The 23,998-nt window shown below is 37.2% G+C and overlaps 1 protein-coding gene and 1 long non-coding RNA gene across 3 annotated transcripts in view; one reads left to right on the top strand and one right to left on the bottom strand.

Annotated features, from left to right (window-relative positions):
• COLEC10 (collectin subfamily member 10) overlaps positions 1-12,820 on the top strand; it is a 40,900-nt gene extending 28,080 nt beyond the window's left edge. The window contains exons 4-7 of one of the 2 annotated variants that reach the window (XM_035714227.2): positions 6,486-6,539; positions 8,153-8,248; positions 10,048-10,368; positions 11,335-12,820. In XM_035714227.2, the coding sequence (XP_035570120.1) occupies positions 6,486-6,539; positions 8,153-8,248; positions 10,048-10,368; positions 11,335-11,381 (518 nt within the window). In that variant the 3' untranslated portion in view covers positions 11,382-12,820. Of the gene's footprint in view, positions 1-6,485; positions 6,540-8,152; positions 8,249-10,047 lie in introns of both variants that reach the window. The other variant, XM_025450963.3, reaches the window with a different exon arrangement.
• LOC112662338 (uncharacterized) lies at positions 3,611-23,127 on the bottom strand. The gene is made up of 7 exons (XR_003138423.3): positions 22,640-23,127; positions 16,608-16,768; positions 13,113-13,212; positions 11,120-11,202; positions 9,995-10,244; positions 8,855-9,071; positions 3,611-3,714 (listed from the first exon to the last, which is right to left on the bottom strand). It is a non-coding gene; the product is annotated as an uncharacterized LOC112662338 (long non-coding RNA).
• Between the last annotated feature and the right edge of the window lie 871 nt (positions 23,128-23,998).

The following is a 23,998-nucleotide window of genomic DNA, read 5'->3' on the forward strand; positions in this document are numbered from 1 at the left end:
ATCTAAATGTGAGACAAGATTCCATCAAAATCCTAGAGAAGAACACAGGCAACACCCTTTTTGAACTCGGCCACAGTAACTTCTTGCAAGATAGATCCACGAAGGCAAAAGAAACAAAAGCAAAAATGAACTATTGGGACTTCATCAAGATAAGAAGCTTTTGCACAGCAAAGGATACAGTCAACAAAACTCAAAGACAACCTACAGAATGGGAGAAGATATTTGCAAATGACATATCAGATAAAGGGCTAGTTTCCAAGATCTATAAAGAACTTCTTAAACTCAACACCAAAGAAACAAACAATCCAATCATGAAATGGGCAAAAGACATGAAGAGAAATCTCACAGAGGAAGACATAGACATGGCCAACACGCACATGAGAAAATGCTCTGCATCACTTGCCATCAGGGAAATACAAATCAAAACCACAATGAGATACCACCTCACACCAGTGAGAATGGGGAAAATTAACAAGGCAGGAAACCACAAATGTTGGAGAGGATGAGGAGAAAAGGGAACCCTCTTACACTGTTGGTGGGAATGTGAACTGGTGCAGCCACTCTGGAAAACTGTGTGGAGGTTCCTCAAAGAGTTAAAAATAGACCTGCCCTACGACCCAGCAATTGCACTGTTGGGGATTTACCCCAAAGATACAGATGCAATGAAATGCTGGGACACCTGCACCCCGATGTTTCTAGCAGCAATGTCCACAATAGCCAAACTGTGGAAGGAGCCTCGGTGTCCATCAAAAGATGAATGGATAAAGAAGCTGTGGTCTATGTATACAATGGAATATTCCTCAGCCATTAGAAATGACAAATACCCACCATTTGCTTCAACGTGGATGGAACTGGAGGGTATTATGCTGAGTGAAATGAGTCAATCGGAGAAGGAAAAACATTATATGGTCTCATTCATTTGGGGAATATAAATAATAGTGAAAAGGAATAGAAGGGAAGGGAGAAGAAATGGGTAGGAAATATCAGAAAGGGAGACAGAACATGAAGACTCCTAACTCTGGGAAACGAACTGGGGTGGTGGAAGGGGAGGAGGGCAGAGGGTGGGGGTGAATGGGTAACGGGCACTGAGGGGGATACTTGACGGGATGAGCACTGGGTGTTATTCTGTATGTTGGCAAATTGAACACCAATAAAAAATAAATTTATTTTTAAAAAAATACAAATGAATCTACAGATTAACTATTTGTACTGAGTTTTTGCAGTTTAGCCATACAAAACTCAATTTTCTTTCTATATGATCAGAAATCAATAATTAGAAACATGAAATGAAAAATATGCCACTTATTACAGCAACAAAATTATTAAATATCTAGGAATAAAATTACAAAGGTGTCTAAGACTTCTACAACAAACAGGACATTGTGATAATGAGAAAAATTAAAGACTGTTTAAGAAATTGGAAGTAAAACTACATTCATAGATTGGAAGACTTAATATAGTTAAGATGATCAATGTGAATAAGATGACCCTCAAATTTATGCATAGATCAATGCTATCTCAATAAACATCCCAGAAGTAGCTCTCTCAGAATTTAATAAGCCAATTCAAAATGTATATGGAAATGAAAGGAACCAAAAACAGCCAAAGAAAACCTTAAAAAAGAAAAACAAAACTGGAAGGCTGAATTTAAACATTTTTTTTAAAGCTACAAAATAGTGTTAATTTATGCAGAGGCAGATAAATACACCAATGAAAGTGAATGGAACATGCAGGAAGACTCCTAAGTTTGGTTTTTGCAAAGTTGATGCTATTTTGCAATGGGAAATGATGCACTTATCAATAAGTAGTAGTAGGTCAGTTGCATATTCATGAAAGCAGCCAAACATATGCAGCCTACAGGTGTGAAAAAAAGAACTATAGATTCGCAACTTTATTAATTAAAATGTTATGATTATTAGTGAATCTTCAATGTGGTGTCTACTTTTAAAATTTAGTGATTTGTTTTTATTTCTTTTCTTATAGGTATTCATTTTTATACCACTTTTCCATTTGTAATTGTGTATTATTTTTCTTAAAGAGGGCTCCACAGATTGTATAATTTTCAGATAAAATGCATCATGGAGCTGCTCTTAGCTGTATCAGCTTCATTTAACTACTGGCTAAGAGATGGAAAGATATAGCCAGAAAATGGGATCTTGGACTTCAAGATTTCTGAAATGTCTCAATGTTCCGTGTGGTTGAGATCCCAAGTACTGCCCTGGAGATGAGTAGGAGTGGAGCGGAAAGAGGAGTCATTCTCATGAACATGTCCAGAATTTAAGAAGTTTGTTTTTCAATGAGTTGTTCTAGCTGGTGCATTTGCCTAGATTTAGATGTGTCAAATACAGAGACTAACTCAGAGAGTTGTTGTTCATGAACTTGAATCAAGTCTTAAACCTTTCATAGAATAAGACAAGGTGTTTTGGGGAGGGTGGTGCATGACAGAGATAGGAAGAGTAGAGTTCAGTATGATTTTCTGAGCCTCATAATGGATGAACTTCCACAAATATTGAAGAAGTAACGTCTGGAAATGATAGAGTTAACTAACCTTATGTTCTTCAAGCCAATTTCATATTTGTACACTTCTATCATTTTACACATTGTCATGGCTTATTAGCTTGTCTTTTTTCCCCTACAGACTTGTGAACGTCTGGAGGAACAAATGAGTGAAGGCTGTATTGGGACTTTTAGTTAAATAAATATAAGCTCTGCATGGGGACCATACTTTTTCATCATTTTATCATAATGCCTATTATACAGTGGAAACTTTCTAATTTACTGCATTAAGAATGAAAAAGTAAATGATAAAATATATCATTTCCTATGATGTAGCCTATTTCTACTCTTTATTTCTATAAGTACTACTGTCCCTTAACATCAGTTTCCACCATTCACTGAGATTTCTTTCTCCTCCAGAGATATGCCATCAAAATTTATGAGCATGTCCTGGAATTTCAAAAAAATGGAGGGTTAGTGTTCTGGCTCACCTGGATTAATTTCATTTTTAATCTGTACTTTGAAATTTATTGTCCTCGTTTCATCAGTGGGCCCTTCTAAATTTTTCACTGACTCAGATTAATCTCAACTTTCTGGGCTGACCTTAATGTTGTCACTCGCATGGACAAGGTAGCTTTCTGGATGTCAATATTTCATTTTAGGAATAAGAGAGAATGATTTAATATAGGCAAATTCAATCTCATAGCAAAATAAATGTTTTTACTTAAGGTCAATAATCCTTTTACAGTAAAAGTGCTATGGTTTGTTTGTTTAAATACAACCTCTAATTCTTCAGCCTTAAGACAGTTATTACTGACACGTTCCTGGTCATGGGCCAAAGTAAGTTTTGTGTATGGCTTTAAGCCAGAATTCATTTTTGGGAATAGGCACTATAAACTCACATCCTCCATGAACCAGCTAAGGATGTGGCATGCTTTCTGGCTAAGTACTGGCAGAAGCTAACATTGGTTGACCATTCTCTATGACTTAAGCACAGAGTTAATTCCAGGATAAGATGACATTATCTAATTTATCTCCCTTCATAATCTACTGCTTCTTGCATCATTATTTCCACTTAAAGAAATAAAGAAATAGAGGCTTAAAAAATTATGTAACCGGTTCATGTTTATCTAGTAAGCGGCAGAGCCAGAATTCAAGCGTTGGTTTTTTTGGACTGCCATGGTTGTTCACTCTACCATACTGCTTTGGCTTTCCCATCTGTTAAAAAAGGAAAGAAATTCATGTGAAAATACTGGAAAGTAGTCACAGTCCTTACATCTTGTCAGACAAGAAAGCCATCTATCAATTTAAAAATCTGTTTTCTGCACTCTTAAGATCCAGCTGAGTACTGGGTGTTAAACTATATGTTGATAAATAGAACTTAAATAAAAACAAATGTAAAAATAAATAAAATAAAATAAAATAAAATAAAATAAAATAAAATAAAATAAAATAGCAAGCTAGGAAGATCCAGCTGAAGGCTCTTGCTTCAGTGAACATCTTCTCTACTCTGATCCACACCATTTTTGCCAAATATCTGGGAGGCACTTCCTTTATTTCACTCTGTGGGTAGGTAATAGTAACAGTGTCCCATTTCTGTGGTCTCTGATGTATGCTTTGTTTTCCTTAAAACCCCCATTATTTTTATAAAACAAACACTACATGTTAGCCTTCTTTGATATCCACCATTGGGTTTAGCCCAGAACTAGGATCATAGCAGGACTAGAATAAACTTTCAGCCCACACTGAATTGAAAGGATCCACATTTAAAGAAAACACACTATTTTCAAAAGATAAAATATTAAACTATATTCATATGATCTTTTAAGTCCATATTGTTTCTGGTGGTGACAAGGACTTGGCATTCCTTTCAATTACTGATAATATTTTTTCAATACTTTATTTCATTAAATCATTGGTTCACTCATTTGGGAGGCACCATGAACTGGGGAGCCAGAAATGGTTGGGTTTCAATAACAGCACAGCCACTGAATTGCTTAGATGTCCTTGAACAAGTTATGTTGTCTCTATGATCTTCCATTCTTTTCATTGTAGAATAAAGATAATATTACTTAACTCATAGGATTTAATTTGATGGTATCTATAAATAACATGATAATATCTATATAAAGTATCTGGAACAATACTTAGCAAATGTAAGTTCTCTTTCTTCCATTAATATATTCTCAGAATCTATTTTTATCTTTTACAATTTACATATAAGAGAAATTGAGGAATTTGCAGGACACAACTTAGGTACGAGCAGAGCAATCTTCATCTGGGTGTGTGGCATATTTCCATGCTTTTTTCCAACTATACCTCTGTTGTGTATTGTCCCCTACCTTGCTCCCATCTTCATCTTTCATAACTTCATCTTTCATTCTCTTTTTCATAACTAAGCTCCAGAGCTATCTTCCCTGGAAAGCCTTTCTTCATCCTCCCAGTAGAAGTACTATGTCATCTACCTCCCTCCCAGAGTATATTATCTCTGTTCAACACCTCTTTTACAGAATTTACCACATTCCATTTTCATGGATTTCACTGTTGTTTTATTTCACCCAAGTGCAAGTTCTGGGGCTTCATCCTACATATTTAATTGTGTTCTGGATTTCAAGGACCCCTCCTTCTGTTCGGGGAGCTCATGAATATCCACCATCACTATAAAGAGAAGTGTTCACGGGGGTCAATTTGGAAAGGCTCAGCAAATTCTTAGAGCCCTGGCATGCAGGCTTTCCTGGAAGATCAACAGTTAAGACATACAGGACTCTTAGTGAAAAGTAGTCAGCAGACAGTGATGAAAAGAATAGATAATGAGCAGGCAATGTGGGCCACCTTATGGGTTTTAGAGTGGCTCTCATTTTTTCCCTTTTGCTGGTAAAGGATGAGGTTAGGCGGAACCTTAATTCTGATTCCATTTCCCCTCACATTGCTCCCTCGGGGAATATAACTAATTCCCTGGCCTCACTAAACTTCCATGAAAGTAAGCCCCTCTACTCTTTTAGCATGGATGACCTTCATCCTATATTCATTCCTCTCAAATTCTTTCTTTTTCTTTTTCCAGTTCACCATTGAAGCATAAACTCTATTTTATTTCCATCAGGATCTTCTCTTTTGATTCTCAAGAACTTCAGCCAAACATTTCCTCTTGGAAATCAAAAGCTTTTGCTTTCAATTATTGTGTCTGATGTAGGCTTCAAGGGCTTATTTTGAAGCCGAAAAAAATCAACATTTTTTTTCTCTCTGCTTTAATAATCCTGATTCTCTGAGAAGTATTTTGTGGATACCTCTGACTGAATAAGAAAATGGCCACATACAAAGAGTAGAAGGGAAAATTATCAACGTTGATATTTCAGTATAATATATTTGACACAACTTTATATTACAGATATTTGCATATATCACATCTTTTCAAAAAGTGTAAAATCCTTCAAGTCAGAAGTTTAATCTTGTCTCTCTTTATATCCTGTCAAAGTACCAAGCTTTTTGTCTTGCATAGGGTAAGTAATAAATAGTAAATATTTGAATTAAATTGAAAAAGCACAACATATCTTTGAAAATCCAAGGACAAAGCCATATGGAAGGACTTGGAGACATAATAAATACATAGACACTGCAATGTGCTCACTAAGTGATTCAGATACACAAAACAATGGCACTTTTGAAGTTAAAAACATGCGGAGAATTGTATTAGCCTTTCTCAGAAGGCTATGTTAGTAGGGCAGGTAACACAAATTTCAATCTTTCTTTGCCATCCCATCAGAATTCTGCATTCAATCTAAATAAATTATGACTTGTTTGATTAGTTTTGTACTTGAGCAATTAACTCAAAATCAAATTATGTATATAAAACCAAGGGATATTAGTTGGAGATATGGCAAATGAAATTTAAAAACTGTTTCCCGTGTTTTTAGGTATATAAGATATTTTCTGCCAGAAATGATTCACCATTTTAGTTCATTGTTCATATCCTGGCTTTTCTTTTTATTCAGGAGACAAAGGGGAAAAAGGTTTGCCTGGAATACCAGGAGGAAAAGGCAAAGCAGGTACAACATGATCATTTTTCTCTTAAATTTTAGCATTATCCCAAATGTATTCATTTTTTAAAGATTTTACCTATTTATTTATTTGAGAGAGAGAGAGAGAGAGCAAGCATGAGTGGGGGGCGGGGAACAGAGGGAGAAGGAGAAGCAGACTCCACATTGAGCAGGGAGCATGACGTGGGGCTCGATCCCAGGACCCCAAGATCATGACCTGAACTCAAGGGCACACGCTTAACTGACTGAATCCCCAGGTACCTCTAAATGTATTCATCTTTAAATATAATGTATTTTTATGAAAAAACAATTGTCCTCTCCGTGTTTAACCTTATTTTACTTGGGCTAGGAGAAAGGAAAGAAGGAAACTTTCCTCTCTATCTGCTGGTGACTTTCCAAGCCCTGGGGAAGGGAATGATGGCACATTCCATCCTAGTCATGCTTAGTGGGAGGAAACAAACCCAGCACGTTAGGAAGTAGCCCTCATTGTCCTAGAGCCCTAGGAAAATCCACCATGGCCTTAGCAGTAAGTAGGACTGCACCGGCGTGCCTTACATTCCACCAGCATCTCAACCAAACAGGGGCCAGCAGTTTGCCCACAGCAAACTGGCCTGATCCAGAAAGACCCCATGGATACACAACATCCCTTCAATGGTCAGGGAGAGTCTCCATAAATTGTAAAAGAGTTTTATTTCCAGTGATATTTGCAGGGAAAGAAAGCAGATTGCTCTGGGGGAGGTCACAGAAGTGTAGTGAAGACTAATTCTAGGACCTGTTTTAAATTCCTTATATTTAACTGTGAATGTGGATAAATAAAGCCACAGATTTTTCCCCCCTTTGGCTAATAAAATTCTTTCTGCTTTTCAACTGCCAAAGAAGAAAGCAAAAGGAACTGATTACATGAGGCAGTCATTAAATAGAAAAAGGGAATCATTTGAATTTCATATCATTTTCCTTACACTTTTTTCTCTGTCACAGTATCAGCAGGTAGTTGAAAAAGTAAATGAGCAAGGAGGGAATGAATGGCAGAAATTAAAATCAGAGTTAATCCACAAATGGGACAACTGGTTCTTGAAATTATAAGTTGAATCTATTCACAAGAATTAAACTTAGTCCTTGAAACATTCAAGGATCATTCAAGCTGTACTTGAAATGGATAATTAGAATTATCATTTGGTTTCATCATGAAAGTTTTCTCCTGTCTTGGGAGAGTTGTGTGAGCCAGTGGGCAATGCAGTTAACAGAAGAGAATATTGACTAGAAATTTAAGAAAGCTGTAAAGATTTTATTTTGAGATTGGACAGGCACATTTTGTGTTCAACAAAAATGCCAAACGGTCCACAGTATGTGTGCAGGGGTTTGCCATATTTACTCTTCTCTTTAAAAATCTGGCTTAGAATTATGTTTCGACACATTTAAAATACTCAAAAAGATATTTTGTAAATTCCTGAAGACAGTGTAAAGTAGAAGCCTTGTTTTAAATAAAAGACTAAAAGTATAGCCATGCACAGAAAGATAAAGCCAGACTAGGAAAAGATAGTAAAGATGGAGAAGAGAGCAATTGCTCTTTCCAACTGGTCTCTGTGCTTTCACATGAATTTATAGTTTTTGTCATTTAAAAGGTACTGTCTGTGATTGTGGAAGGTATCGGAAAGTAGTTGGACAACTGGATATTAGTGTTGCTCGCCTCAAGACATCTATGAAGTTTGTCAAGAATGGTGAGTATATCCTCTTTGCTTTGTGCTATCTACTGATTTAATCTCTTTCAACATTACAAATCCAGTATTCCTAGTGGGAAATACCTTGGGTCAGGAAAAGGCCTACTGAGATAATGTCACCACTTTATAGGTCTCTTAAAATGCTAATTATCCTCTCAGACTCCAGGACACTCTGAGACCACTATCTACGTATATTCACATATATTGCATTACCTATGGATAGAAAAAGATACTTTCTGGAGAGAGGTGAATGGAGAAAAGGGCAAAGTCTGGCAAGTCATGTCTTAAGAATCAAAAGGGCCAGGAAAAGTCAGAGCCAGCATCTCAGAAAAGAGAAGTAAAAACAATAGCTATTTTCTTGAGTACTTGAAATAATACTTAGGGTGTAGGTATTATGATTACCCTGAGGCTTACAGAAATTACCTTGCCCGTAGATACAGAGTCAATTAACAGAGTATCAGGGATTCAAATACAGGTTTCACTGATTCCGCTACCCTCAGTACAAATCAACAGAATATTATGTGTTTTCCTGAATTGTGCCACTTCCCACATCAGCCATTTCCCCATTGTAATTAGTAGTGAATTCAGCCCTTTAAGTGGACTTACATGTTCTCTTCTGAGGCAGTGTGAATGGGAATCTATTGTAGTTACAGTTGAAATTGGTTTAATTTTGTTTTACTTTTATTTATTATAATCCAGCTATGTTTTTTGTACACTATTAGAAACACACATATGCCATCTTGTGTTCATCTTCATTTCAGAATATTCTTAATTTTAACTCTGGTTATAATACTGAGATGGTGTCTCTGACATGACTTGGATTCTAATGAAAGAAAAAAAAACAGATATTAGGCGTTCAACATAGAACAATAATTTTCAGCATTTATTGGCGTGATAATAGATTTCTTGGTAAATTTTAATTTACAGACCCAAAGAAATACATGTAGATGCCCCCAAAGCCTAAAAATGCATTTAATATATTATGAGCTCAGGATGATTCTGAGTCCCCAATTCTGTCCTGAAGCTTATGCAGTAGCTCAGTACTTCGTGTACCTGGAGTGAGCATGGACACTCACGTGTTCATGTACGTGTTCATAGCCCAGGAAAAGTGGACAATCTTCTGTATTATTCCTATATCCATTCAATAAGCTTTTACCTGCTCATGCACTCTTGTAGGTTCTGAGTGGTAAGACATGGTTATTGTCCTCAAGACGTTTGTAGTTTAGTACATGAAGCATGCAGACAAACAGATCAGAATGTGCTGAGTGATACAAAAGGGGAAGAGGAAGGAGCTATGGAAACATGGAGGAGAGTGCTCAAGAGCCCCATGCCTATCCAGAGATACTGGAAAAGTTCTTATAGGAGAAAATTCTTCCACGGGGATCTAAATGGCAAATAAGAGTTTTCCAGGTAAAGCAATGAGTGGACTTTCCAGGCATGAAAGTCCTAGAAGTGGGATAGAGAAAGGCATGCTCTTGGAACTCTATGTGTGGCAAAGCATAAATAGGATAGGAAAATAGTCTGAGAGGAGGTGAATGGCAATTCATATAACAAGCCTTTGTCAAAATAGTCTCTTCTTCATAGCTGTGTGGGGAGTTAAGGAGGGAGGACAATTGGCAGGACTTTGTTCTCCATTTGATAACTACAAAGATGATTTTAAAAAAATTTAACCAGTGCCTACCTCATAATAGGGACTTGCTTGTTGAACAACAAATAAATGAATTTAAGTCCAGCAATATTACATACTTGCCGTTTCTCCTTCTGTGATGCATAATCATGCTCTTTTCCTCTCTGCAAAGTCATAGCAGGGATTAGGGAAACTGAGGAGAAATTCTACTACATCGTGCAAGAAGAGAAGAACTACAGGGAGTCCCTGACACACTGCCGGATCCGGGGTGGGATGCTGGCCATGCCAAAGGATGAAGCTGCCAACACACTCATCGCTGACTATGTCGCTAAGAGTGGCTTCTTCCGGGTGTTCATTGGGGTGAATGACCTGGAGAAGGAGGGACAGTATGTGTTCACGGACAACACTCCACTGCAGAACTACAGCAACTGGAAGGAGGGAGAGCCCAGTGATCCCTATGGTCATGAGGACTGTGTGGAAATGCTGAGCTCAGGTAGATGGAATGACACGGAGTGCCATCTTACCATGTACTTTGTCTGTGAGTTTGTCAAGAAGAAAAAGTAACTCTGCTCCTGCCACCCATTTGTTATTTCTCTGTGTCTACCATTGCAGTTATTTTTATACATCTTTTTCTTTCTAATTACACCAAATTCATTCTGATTCAAGACAAGTAGAAAATGCTAAACTGAGGTTTGGAATCCCCATTGCCATGTTCTTCTTTGAACATTTTCATTTTGAACATTTTCATACATGGCATATTGTTGAGCCAATAGCTCACCAAGTTACATGGATCCTGAGAGAGAGTTTGAATTACTAATTGTGTGGAATGTGGTTGTCTATGTGTCAAATGAAATGTTCTCTTGGTATTTGCTCTACTGCCTCTCCCTAGACCCCTAAACCACTGTCTAGTTAGCCCAGTGGATAATTGGACAGTTGGTTGGTGAAGATTAGGCTAACTTGCCTTTGTTCAAGCCAGACATATGGGAAGGCCTTCTGTTAGGAATGTAGAGATGTTATCTAACATCTTTGAAGCCAAGATCCTCTATTCTTTGACTATTCAGTTACCATTTCTATAGCCAACTCAAAAGGGCCTCTTGTTTGCCAAGACATAAAAATACTTCAATCCCAAACTTCTCTATATGAGAACCTTTTAGCCTGTGAGCTGTTCCGGACTGTATAGAATCACACAGAGAATTTCCATGTTTCTGATTGACAGCCTTCTCTGAGGTCTACCAAGTAGTTACCTTGGTCTCTTTCTATAGGACCACAGCTTAATTCCTGAGCTCCAAGTTGTAATTTTGATTTGAGGAAAGGTGAACTTCAGACACTGAAGAGAGAGAGAGAGAGAGAGAGGATTTTTTCCAAAAATATAATCCTCCTATTAAATTGCCCCTTGCTACTAATATGACTACATTTTTCCTTATCTTATATATAGCCATATCACCTTTTCTCCCCTTAGGCATGGAAATGAAGGAAGAAGTTTGTGAAGCCTTCAGAAAACTCTAGAAGCCTCAGGTGCTACCAATGTTAAGTTGATAAGTCTTCTCTTCTTTGCCTCTAATATATCACTTATGGTGACATTTCATGAGAGGCCTTTTACTTTCCATAACTAAATGCTGTAAAAACCTCGCCAGAGATGCCCTTTGCAGTATTCTGAAATCATAGGAATGTGGCAGGTGGGGAGTTTGGAACATGCCTAGGACTCACATTTATTGAGCTGGAAAAACTCTACTTTGAACTGCCAATCAAAACTCAAAGCAGCTTTCCTTTCAAATTTGAAAATAATATAGCTCAACAAAACTCTAGATTTTCCCCCTTATAAACTGTTTCTCCAGTTATAGTTTGTGACATATGATTAGACTGTTTAAAATGCTGGCAAAATGGTTAATGAAATAAGAGAAACAGATCAACAACATATGTTCACCTTAAACCATCTGTCCATGATTTCACCCATGACTAACTGGTTATGAGATAAGATTTAATTAGGTTATTTCTGTCGGTTTATCGAGAGTCACAAACTCAGGTCCTATAGGGGCCATACAAAATGACATAAATAAATCAAGTGAAATGGGTGGGGATCCTAGTACTGAACATAGTTTATTCTTCTAAAGAAACCAGCTCCGCTGCTCCCCTGCCTCTGTCACCACCATGCTTGCTATGGAGGATGCAATATCACCATATGTTCTGATATTTCAAGATAGTCAGACGGAACTTTATGATATATATTCATTTAAAAATATTGGCAACTAGTCAATTTTTAGACCAAGTTTTAAGTCACACAAAACAGTCTGCTAGCCAAAAAAGGTGAACTTCTCATTTCTCACCTCTGGGGAAAAGTTCTGAAGGTTCTATCCATGAAGAAGGTCATTAGGATACACTGACATCAAAGTCAAGGTCTTCCATTTACACTTCAATCAATTCAGCTCAATTACAGGAATTTGTTCAATGTTTGCCATTCATCAGGTTAATAAACTACGTATTTAGGCTTTTGAAAATGTGGCATATGATATTTTGAAGGCAAGGCAGTTTAATAAAAACTACAAAGCAAGACACTATATCAAAGCCAATAATCTTGAATGGAATGCCAGCCAGTCAAGGGCATGACAAACAAGAACTGAGGAATGGCTGGAGGAAAAGAAAGAGATAAGAGGAAAGCAGAGGGAATACACAGCAAGCATTGCTTAGAGGCAAGTGGCAGTGGGATCCATATTCTGATCTATCCTAGGTGGCCAAAGTATTCATATTTATTGTGTGTACTCTAAGTACTATTATTATTATCCTCATTTTATTAAAACATTTTTTTCAATGACTCATCTTCGCTGCCAATGCTTCCAAGAGATGACAGAGTGTCTAAGGCATCACGCACTTAATTAGATTTAATATAAAACTTACTTAAATTTTGTCAAGTTCTTTGTGCTTTACAAAATAAACACCCTCACACATTATGTCTCATTTGATCCTGATAAACTGTGCTGTAGAAAGGGAAGACATTTTTACTGCCATTTTCCTAATGAGAATACTAGGCCTGAGGAAGCTAAGTAATTTATCAAAGTCGACTCATTTGGGAGAAAAGCAGGACTCCAGCCAGTGTTCTTTCCAGCCTGTTTTCTGTTCATTTTAAATGGCAGCTCATCCATGATTCTCTCATAGCAGGAACTCAACTAATCTCTCTTGATTAGTTTCCAAAGCTAAACATTAGAGTAAAGAAACAGAGATGCCGGGGATTCAGAAACTTACCTTACAAATTTGGTGTTCACCAGTTTATTTTTTAATTCATAAATTGTCCATATATGGCATTAGTGTTGGGGAGGTGACTTAGTAGAGCCTCACTATAGTTCTGTAGATAGCTCCGATAAAGGGAAAGCAGATCAGATATATGAAAATCAAGATTTGCTCAAAATAAAAATGAAATAATTTATTTGCCCCATAAAATTAATGAGAATTCCCTTAAATAATAAGCATTTAAAATCAATTTTATTCTCAAAGCGTTAAGTTCATACTCAACTTTTCAGGGATACATCTGTGTATATCACAAGGACTACATAAAAGTTCCAAGAGAAGAAAATTTAAAAAATACATTTACAACCTCATAGTACTGTCTTTTCAAAGCAACACATTCCACAGCAACTAGGTAAGAAGAAATATCTTATGTCCAGAGTTATTTTCCAAACACTGTGGAAAGGTGTATATCCAATGTTGAGACAAATATAATAGACATTGATTATATTTTGGACAAGTTACCCTTAAAAACTGCTGGCACTAAAATATATATATATATATATATATATATATATATATATATATACACATATATATTGTTCTGCTTAGATCTATGTTAACCATATATGGGCTGATTTGTTATTAACCAACTAATTTTCACTTTTCTGGATTGCATAATTTGAGACAATAAGATATTTATTGAAGAGGAAAGATTAATATTAAATAGCAGCACTCAGTGCATCATTAATAGATTAAAGCTGAACATCTGTAGGTTTCTCTTTAATAAGAAAATCACGACGGGATTCCATGTAGTACTCTGAATCTTTAAGTGTATCACTTTAAAAGTAAAAAAAAATCTAGATCCGGCGCATGATGTCATAAATTCCAATGCCAACTGTGCCACCTATTAGCCCTATTAGGGGAAAATTTCTAAGCTTTAAACCTTGTTTTCTTAATCGGTATAGTTCCTCCTCACAGAGTACTGTGACAATTAAAGAGGTAATGTGCAATGAGGTAAGAAACAGGGTACCAGCCAGACACCTTATATGAGTGCAATAAAACTTAACCATTACTACCAACTACATGTTGAAAAGAAACAAGTCCGATTTTAAGATACAGGTTTCACCCTACTACACGAAAGTAGAGCTTTCCTGTGAACCTTTTGTAAACTGAAATGGTGGGAATTGAAGAAACAATTGCTATTAACTTATATGTAATATTTCTGAGTGTTCCCAACCTCTTCCCTCCCCCCTCCCCTAAAGCGCCTCACTTAGACTTTTCTAATACCTTAGGACACATCTTGATAACGATGCACAAAATAAATCAAAGTAAAACACAGGTGCTCACAGACAGGTCAGAGCTCTGGTAGTTGATGCTGGGATGCTGAGTGTAGGTCCCGGGGAAGGAGGTTGGCTGGGTGACTGTCACTGTTTGGAGCGTAGCTGCCTCTATCACGGCAGCTGCCAAACCAACACTGTGTTCACTTTTCAGCTTTTTTCCCATAAAAGTGGAAATTCTCTTCGGATGTCTTTCAGTTACTGAAAGCAGGTACCAATACAGGTCTTCGTAAAAGCAAAGCACTGAAATGCGAACTTCCTGAAGTTGGAGGGTATCTATCTATATACATTTTATATACAAAGAATCACTTTAGTGAGAAACTATATGTAAACAGCATATACACTATATGTATGTATATATGAATATGCTGTATAGGTGTCTCTGTGAGTGTATACACAAACAGGTCACTTTTCTTATCCTCATTCCTAGATAAAATTTTCATCTTTAGGGCAGTGAATATATCTGCCAAAAGTTGCACTCCTGGTTAGAATTAGCATTGAGACTGATTCTAAAACCATTTCTACTTTTGATTGATTCTAAAACCATTCCTACTTTTTCTAAGATGCAGTTCATCTGAACTCATATTTATCACATAAAAAGTAACTATTTTTTTAAACTTAAAAATGAAATCATCAACTTGCACCATGTTGAGGTTGTAAGACCTTTATAATCTAGCTGGTAAAATTTGAGGGGGAAAAAGAAAAATGAAGGTGAAAGGAAAGGAACCACTTGTCACAGATATTGTATACATGAATCTTTTTATGAATATAGGAATTTCTTTCACTGCACTCCCAACAGGTAGTCTTGCAATCCATATATGAATGTTTTTGGTAATTTGCTAGCCCTGTTAGAGAAATCTTCCTGATGGTGAACTAAAATATGCTTCCTTCTAGTTTCCACCCATTGCCCTTGTTCTGCTCTTTGCTATTTATAACTTGGGGAGTTCTGGCCCAGAGATAAGCTGGAGTAGGCTCTTAATGAAAGTATGAATTGGGGCAGGGACAACTGTCCTCACTATGGCACTTACTATTAGGATAGATATCTAGTTTTATAAGTTTCTCTAAACCTAGGTGATCTGTCCCACACCCAATGAATTCAAATTTTGTTGGTGAGGCATGAGAGTCACAGATGTAGAATATAAATGGTATTCAAAGTCACTTGGGGCATCTCAATCATAAAAAAAAAATCTACTTATTAGGAAGTTACATGGTGGGCAGGGTTTAACCCCCAGAGAAGAGGCTATTAAAAGGTAGATGGTTTGGTAAGGTCTCATTGAGAGAGTTCAGGGCAGGTGTCCAGTGCCAGTGGGAGAATGAAGTCAAAATCAGAGTCCATATTCATAAAGCCTATATGATGTGCAATGGCTTGGGTGGATGGGAGAGTTCATTAATTCATCAAATATATTTGTGGAATATTGACTATGCATTGAATATGTGTTAAGTGGCACCATGATAAGGGCTGGAGATACAATGGAAAAGAAGACAAATAAGGTTTCTAGACTCATGGGGAGAACTCTCATCAGTTTCATTGAATATCAAGCCTACCACACTGAGGCCCAAGATTTATTCCATTATTAGGGATGGAATATATAAACCTTTCTATTTTTATATGTGCTTCCTCTTCAACATAACACCTCTTCAAAGATATATTAAGATAAGCTGGATGAGGAAATTTTTTTTTGTAACAGTATTTCATTACCCTTTCTCAAAGAGCAACATAGACATATCTATGAATACATTTACACATTGACTCATTTTGATGTGAACAAAAAGTTCTTATATCAGTGTGTATACTCACCCACACCATTTCCTCACAAAGATAGAATGTATCTTCGTGGTTGTGCATAAATGAGCATTGACACCTGGCAATTGACTTATTTTTTCCTGGTGACCTACACCTGACATTCAGTGAAACCCAGATTTGCCATAGACCGTTATTTTCATAATAAAATAAGAACAGATAGGAGGAAGGAAGGCGCAGTGAGTTAGAAACTTTACCATTTATTAAAATGTGACTATAGCAACCCCCGATCAATCACCATGTTGGCCTCTGCATTTGGGAAATAATGGAGATTAATGTGTGTCCATACAATTTTAAAGCAATATAACCCTTCGGCATATTGCATTTTTCACTTTAAAACCCTTAAGCAGACTAATTTATCAATAGTTAACTTACTCTTTGTGTAAACTTGGTTGGTGGGCCTCTGGGAGAAGGAATGAAGATGAGAACTTGAGGACTGTGTAAAATCAACTCTTGCTTATATAATAAAATATAAGCCCCAGGGAAGAGTACTGATGTATGAAAAGCCCAGGCAGGCACAGGAACATTTTCTAAGTCTTGAGAAAATAGGGTAAGAAGAGAAGTAATTGCAAACACATTTAACTTAAATCCAATAAAGTCTACATAAATATTTTTACTAAGTATAGTCAACATAACATAGAATTATAGGAGACTCTTCCCATAGCAGATCACAATTTCACATGGATATTTCCTAAATCAACTTGGAGAAGGTGATTCTGGAGAAGGCTACCAGGAGAAACATACATGTTTTATGAGTGGATGCTTTCTGGCAATGTTTATGGTTTTTTTTGTTTTTTTTTTAAAGATTTTTTTTTATTTATTCATTCATGAGAGACACAGAGAGAGAGAGGCAGAGAGATAGGCAGAAGGAGAAGCAGGCTCCATGCAGGGAGCCCGACGTGGGACTCAATCCTGGGTCTCCAGAATCATGCCCTGGGCTGAAGGCGGCGCTAAACCGCTGAGCCACCCGGGCTGCCCAATGTTTATGTTTAAAAACATTTCCCCCCAATCTCCTGTTTTGTATGATTTTATCTTTGAACTTGCCAACCTTGGTACCCTTTAGGGATACAATGTCTAGGATGGATGAGGATTTCCATATGGGCATTTACAAGCACCATAATTCTCTCTTTCACAGAATAGGGATATTATCTTTGCCCTAAAGGGCCTTAGGACTTAAAGAATAGAATGGACAAACACAAGAAGCTATTTCCAGTTTTGGTCTCTACATCTGAGAAAAAGGAGGTAAGTTGATATATCCAAAAATACATATTGAGACACTAAAATAAAGCATAAAAAAGCACAGTTGTTAAAGAAGCTTGAAAATATTTCATCTGGGTTTCCTAACACTAAACACCTATGCATAGAGAGATTTTATAAAAAGAACAAGGAAGGAGGAAAATATATATGTTTATATTTCCACCTTTGGAAGTGCAAAGGAAAAAAATAGCTAAGCTCTTCTTTTTTCAAATACTCCCTTATTGTGAATGGGATGGAACATGATACTACTGCTTCTCTTTCAAAATGTTGTGTTACAAGTTTCCTTCATTCCTACATTTTCAAAAATTTAATAGTTTGATGTACACTAATGTTCTGGCTTCACTGATTCATATGACTATGAATTATCAAGATAATATTTATAGAGTGAAATTATACATAGTAAGGAATGTATTCCTCTGATCACCACAAACAAGCCCTCAGATCCATATGGACAAAAATTATATGATATTTGGGTCCTAGTATGCAAATTCCTTATACTAGAAATATTTGCTGTTAAATTGTCTACAAATACTCCTAAATAGTTTGCTATGCTTGGGTTTCTGAAACATCCTTGCATTTAACATAACCCCTATGGCCCATTATTTCCTAGGAATTCCTGGCCATGGTTGTTGGAAAATATCCTCACCCTTTGCTGAAGTATAGTTATCACATAGATATTGGGATTATAGGTCCTTATTTCCTTTATTCTTTTATTTTTTAGTTTAAATTCAATTAGCCAACACATAGTACATTATTAGTTTCAGATGTAGAGTTCAATAATTCATTAGTTGCATGTAACACCCAGTGCTCATTCCATCTTGTGCCCTCCTTAATGCCCTCCTCACCCATTTACCCTATCTCCCCCACCTCCCCTCCAGCAACTCTCAGTTTGTTTCCTATAGTTAAGAGTCTCTCATGGTTTGTCCCCTTCTCTAATTTCTTTCCATTCCATTTTCCCTCTCCTCCCCTATGATCCTTGGCTGTTTCTTATATTCTACATATGAGTGAAATCATATGATAATTATCTTTTTCTGATGGACTTATTTTGCCCAGCATAATACCCTCCAGATCCATCCATGTCAATGTATGGCTGAGTAATATTCCATTGTATATACATACCACATCTTCTTTATCCATTTATCTGTCAGTGGATATCTGGGCTCCTTCCATAGTTTGGCTATTGTGGAAATTGCTGCTATAAATATTGGGATTCATGTGCCTCTTAGGATCATCACATTTGTATCTTTGGGGTAAATACCTTTACTCCTAATATGATTTTTAATATGGTTTCTTCCATTGGCACCCAACAATAATGAATTTGTCAACATGAAGTCATTAAGGAACTTAGCAAAAATCTCAATAGTATGATGGAGGCAAAAGACAAAGTACAGTGGGGTTGATGGGGACATGGGCTGCAAGAAGGTAGAGATGGCATATATAGAAAACATACCAGTATAAAGAATTTTAGGAAATAGGTCATTTTTTAAAGTGCCATGTGAGAGGCATATTTTAATTTAAAACCACGGGATTTAATAGAAAAGGGAAGTCATACCATTTTTAGGAAGTTTGCCTATAAAGGGGAGTTGAAGCAACAAGATCAAGAGAGGTTTTGGACATAGTCAATCAAAATAATAACTGATTTAACTTGAGTGTTACACTAAGCATTTGACATGTGATTTTGATTCAATCCACAAATCCACTCTATGTGGTACATGCTATTATTATCTCTGTTTTGCCTATGAGTAAATTGGGGCACAAAGATTAAGTAACATTCCTCAGTTCACTCTGATGGGATTTCAATGCAGTCAGTGTTTGCATTATTAACTACAGCACTTTCTGTCTCACCATAGGATAATGGGCATATTTGGAAGGTCCAGTTTCTGTCTTGCTACTTATGCTTTATTGAGACTGCTCACAACCCACTTACCTGAGCTTGTTATCTGTGCGTACAATGCACATATAGATGGATGCATGGAAAAGAGGGAAAACTGCGCAAAAACATGACTGTTTCACAGCACCTTCACCAGTCATGTAATAGGTTGTAAACTTAGGAACATTTCATCCATTCCTCAAAAGTAATAAATAGATATTTCAAGAATTCTGAAGACAATTCTTTTTTTCTATCCCTCAGAAGGCAAGGGAAAATACCACCTCACATAAAGGAAGAGATTCTAATGGAGAGAGAGTTCCACCAGGGTCTGGTTTAAAGCACTTGAGGTCAAGTTTCTGAAAAGAAACTTGAGCAGCAATTGCTCTGACCAACAGAAGGAAAAATGACATAATTGGGGTCCCCTGGGCTGAAGTGATATGATCCAGGGATGCAGTGTGACAGGAAGATGGAGACTACAGGATCCTCCTATAGGACATCACCAGTCACTCTGGAGGGAAGCATGGCCTATGGGTTCCAAGTGGTGAGGCTGTTAAGTCCTCTGGGGTTCTGAAAGCATTCAGGTCCCTCTGCCGTAGAGACAGTATTCTAGACTGGACAAACAACTCTTCAGAACTTTCAAATGACTATTTTCCTCTCTTATTAATGTGAAGTATGTAATAGGAGATGTTGTGTTTATTTAATTTTAAACATGAAATATCACGTATTCTATGATGGCAACAACTTTTTAACTTTTGCAGGTAAACAGTCACTTAAGTTTTGTTCCAATCCTATCTCCTACTCTTTTTTAATGATTTTTAAAAAGGTTTTATTTATTTATTAGAGAGAGAGAGAGAGAGAGAGCCCACACAAACTCGGGGGGGGGGGGGACGGAGAGGGAAAGAGGGAGAGGAAGAAGCAAGCTCTCCACTGAGCAGGGAGCCAGATGCAGGGCTCAATCCCAGGACCCTGGGATCATGACCTGAGCCAAAGGCAGAAGCTTAACCGACTGAGCTACCCAGGTGCCCCCTATCTCCTACTTTTATATTCCTACAAAATAGGGGCACAAATTCATAATATAATGTATTATCAAACTTAGATAATAGATGAATGAATATGCATTCTTTGTAATATGACTTCTTCCCACCTTTTTAAGCCCCTCCTTTTGCAACCCGTTTCCAGGCGCATACCTCCAAATATATTTTTTTAAGATTTTAATTATTTATTCATGAAAGACACACAGAGAGACATAGGCAAGACATAGGCAGAGGGAGAAGCAGACTCCCTGGGGGAAACCCAATGCAGAACTTGATCCCAGGGTCCTGAGCCAAAGGCAGATACTCAACCACTGAGCCACCCAGGCATCCCCATACCTCCAAATCTAGACATGTACTAGAAGTTTCCACAACAGGTTCATCTCTCTGGTGTATTTTGCCTTCATGTATTGTTCCCCATTATCTGTGTAGCAACCTCTCATTCATCCAGTGAAATAGGACTCACAATCTTAGCTTCCTAAAGGCCCTCAGGAGTTCTCCCTCTGTTCTGGAGGCACAGCTCTACACATTGCTGTCATGGCTTTCTGTTGGGAAGAGGGATTAAAGGCAAGGCAAAGTGCCCAGAATATAAGAAGTAACCAGTGCATGCTTGTTCAGTAACTACCTTATAAGTGATATATCCAGGAATAGAATTTGAAGTTCTGGTGCCCCCTGGTCCTAGTACATTCAGAGCAGCAATCTAGGAACTAGAGGTGCTTTAATCAAGGTCCTTACAGGAAAGAGCACACACAAATGAGGTAATTGAGAAGAGTCCAAAGGGAAGTCTTATACAAAGGTCTAAGTAGAATTAAGGGAAACCATCAAAGGGTCATGACACATGTAAGACAACAACTGCAAGGCCTGTAGGGCCAATTTGAGGGACAGGTTACCAGATCTAGAGAGAGCCACAGGTAAGAGCTACCTGATAGGACCTGTGGCTACTGAGACCGACCACAGGGGAGCCAGGAAATCATTAGCGACTCACGTCTCCCTGCTCTCTGTTCTCCTACAAGTGCTTCTCATTGGCCAATTCCAACTGGAAGCCAGAGGGTAGAGGATCCAGTTGTTGTAAGCTGTAAAATTCAGCCTCCCCAGGCTTTGAGCATGGTAGAGCCAGACAGAGATGGAACTGAAGGTCAAACAAAGATATCCAGCATAGAGAGTGGATTCCAAACTCATCTTCAGCAAGCGGAGTCTGATGATGGCTTATGATAGATTTTGAAAACAAGGATGAGATGAAGAAGTTGGAAGAGTTTCAAAATTAGAAAGGCAACAAACAGTGGACAGCCAGGATTAATATGAACGGGCAGTTCTAATTAGCATCAGAGTCAAGAGGCAGGCAGATTGGCAGAAACCAGATGTAAGGCAATAGGTCAGGAACCCAGAATTGAACAGGAATTTTAATGAAAAATAGGAGCTGTGGCCGGGAGAAATTCTCTAAAACAGTACAGTTGGTTGTAGTGCCTTTTTTTCAAAATATATAGATTTATTCATAGGTGAAGAAGAAGCCAGTAGGTCTGCAGAGCTGGTTTTGGCAGATACAAAGAGGTCAAAGATATGACTCCTAACTTTAGGAACTTTCTAAATTGCTAAAACCAAAGGGGCCAGACATAATCCAAGAGTGCTGTCCACTCTTTGGCATATCCTGGCATCTCAGGTCTATTAGGCCTCTCCTGCAACTCAAATCCTTCAGAACTATTTTTTAATGTTTCCACAAGACTCTGAAATTCTTTGACATTATAATCATCATGCTTATAAAGTGGAGATATATATGTATATGCACATATATTATAACATATAAAATAACAATATAACAAATTATGAATATTATATAGCAATCATTAATTATATCATTATAACCATTAATTATATAACCATTATAACCATTAATTATATAACCATTATAACCATTAATATCACTATTAATTATATGTAAAGTATAATTATAACTAAATATATAATTAAATAAATTATAACATATATAATTATATTTATGTTCTTCAAAAAAATTAACAGTAAGTTTAATTTTTTAAAAATCTATTTGAACCCTAATAAAATCTCAAGACCCAGTATGTGACTCAAGATTTTACTTTCAATCACAATCAGCTCAATCAAGAAAATGGTGATTTGGAAAAGTAACTGTTAATTTAGAATTCCATCTCCCTATTCCCTTTGCACCATTTCTTGTAGATCCCCATTTGTGCTACTTCAGCCCAGAATCTTTTAATGGGAAGAAACAGAAACTCAACTCAGACTAAGTGAAGCAGGGAAAGAAAGTAGTAAACACAGGGCAGCTGGACTGTGGCTCATCTAGATCTGGGTTCTGAAAAGATTCGGTCTTCCCTGGGTTCTCTTCATTGGACTCCTTTCTACAGACTCATCTCATGATAGGGAAGACGATCGCCTGTAAGCCCAGATCCCCATTTTTCCACTTTACCAACTCCAGAAAAAAATATGTTGTGCCCTGCTGTCTGTGACACCATGATCTGCTGTTGTCCCCAAGAGGCTCAGGCTTGGTCTTGTGTCACCACTGTGGCAGGGCAATGGGTGAGATGGGGACAGGTGCAGAGGAGTAATGATTTCATTAACTCGTAAAATCTCTTTCTCTGTGCCTCTCTTTTTCTTTCCATCTTTCTATCCATACATCCACCCGTTTATCTACCTATAAATAAATACACCTCTGTTTGGACTAACAGCATTTTGAATTATGCTAATTTGCATCAAACTAAGGGCTTAGTGAGAGAAAGGGAAACAAATGAAAAGAGATAAAGAGCAAAGGCATGCTCTTATTCCACCTTCATTTGGCCAGGAGACATTATACATCATAATTACTTAGAACATTCACTCCTTAGAAATTCTAGGACTGAATTTTGTTCTTCTTTCCAGTGGCCTAAGACCACTGGGATTGGGGATATAAATATCAAGAAGAACCAATACCCATTTTGTTAAATCACAAGATGCCTCCTACATCCCTTCTTTCCTTCTGTTCCCTCTCACCTCCCAGCTTCTCAGCTAACTCAGATGCACAAACTCGTCCTTGCCAAGTGATTCAGCCCAGGGAAGTGAAGCTTGTCAATGATGCAAAAATAAATTTATTTGTAGTTCTATATCTTATCTCAAAATTCTTCTAGATGTTACAATCTAATCTACAATGTGTTGTGTTGATCTTAAGGTGAAATAAGTATCTACCAGTCTTTTAAGTAAAACTGGTAGTAAAGAAATATACCTCCTGTTTCTCCCTTGCTCTGCACCTCCCCATCTCCAGCACACTGCTCTGCATACCTTAATCCAGTAGGCAGGGCTGAGCTTACTCCCTTGCAAAGAAACCAAACTTGGGTAAGCCCATGGAGATATAACTGCCAGTCCGAAATCAATCCTATTGTTCCAGTGTCACTTTTGTATTCACTGAAATTTCAGTTTCCCTAAGTGTTTTGACGATCACTAAAAATTTCCCAAATGAGGAAATAGCAATTATAGTTTTTTAAAAAGCAATTGCCATGAGATATTTAGAATTACTGTAATGTCCATGGTGATCTTATTGTGTTATTTTTTTTATCAAGTTGGCATTTTTGAGGTGTAAAGGGCTTTTTTTTTGATGATTAAAGTGA

This window comes from Canis lupus, chromosome 13 (genome assembly GCF_003254725.2).
Source record: "Canis lupus dingo isolate Sandy chromosome 13, ASM325472v2, whole genome shotgun sequence".
Taxonomy (NCBI): domain Eukaryota; kingdom Metazoa; phylum Chordata; class Mammalia; order Carnivora; family Canidae; genus Canis; species Canis lupus.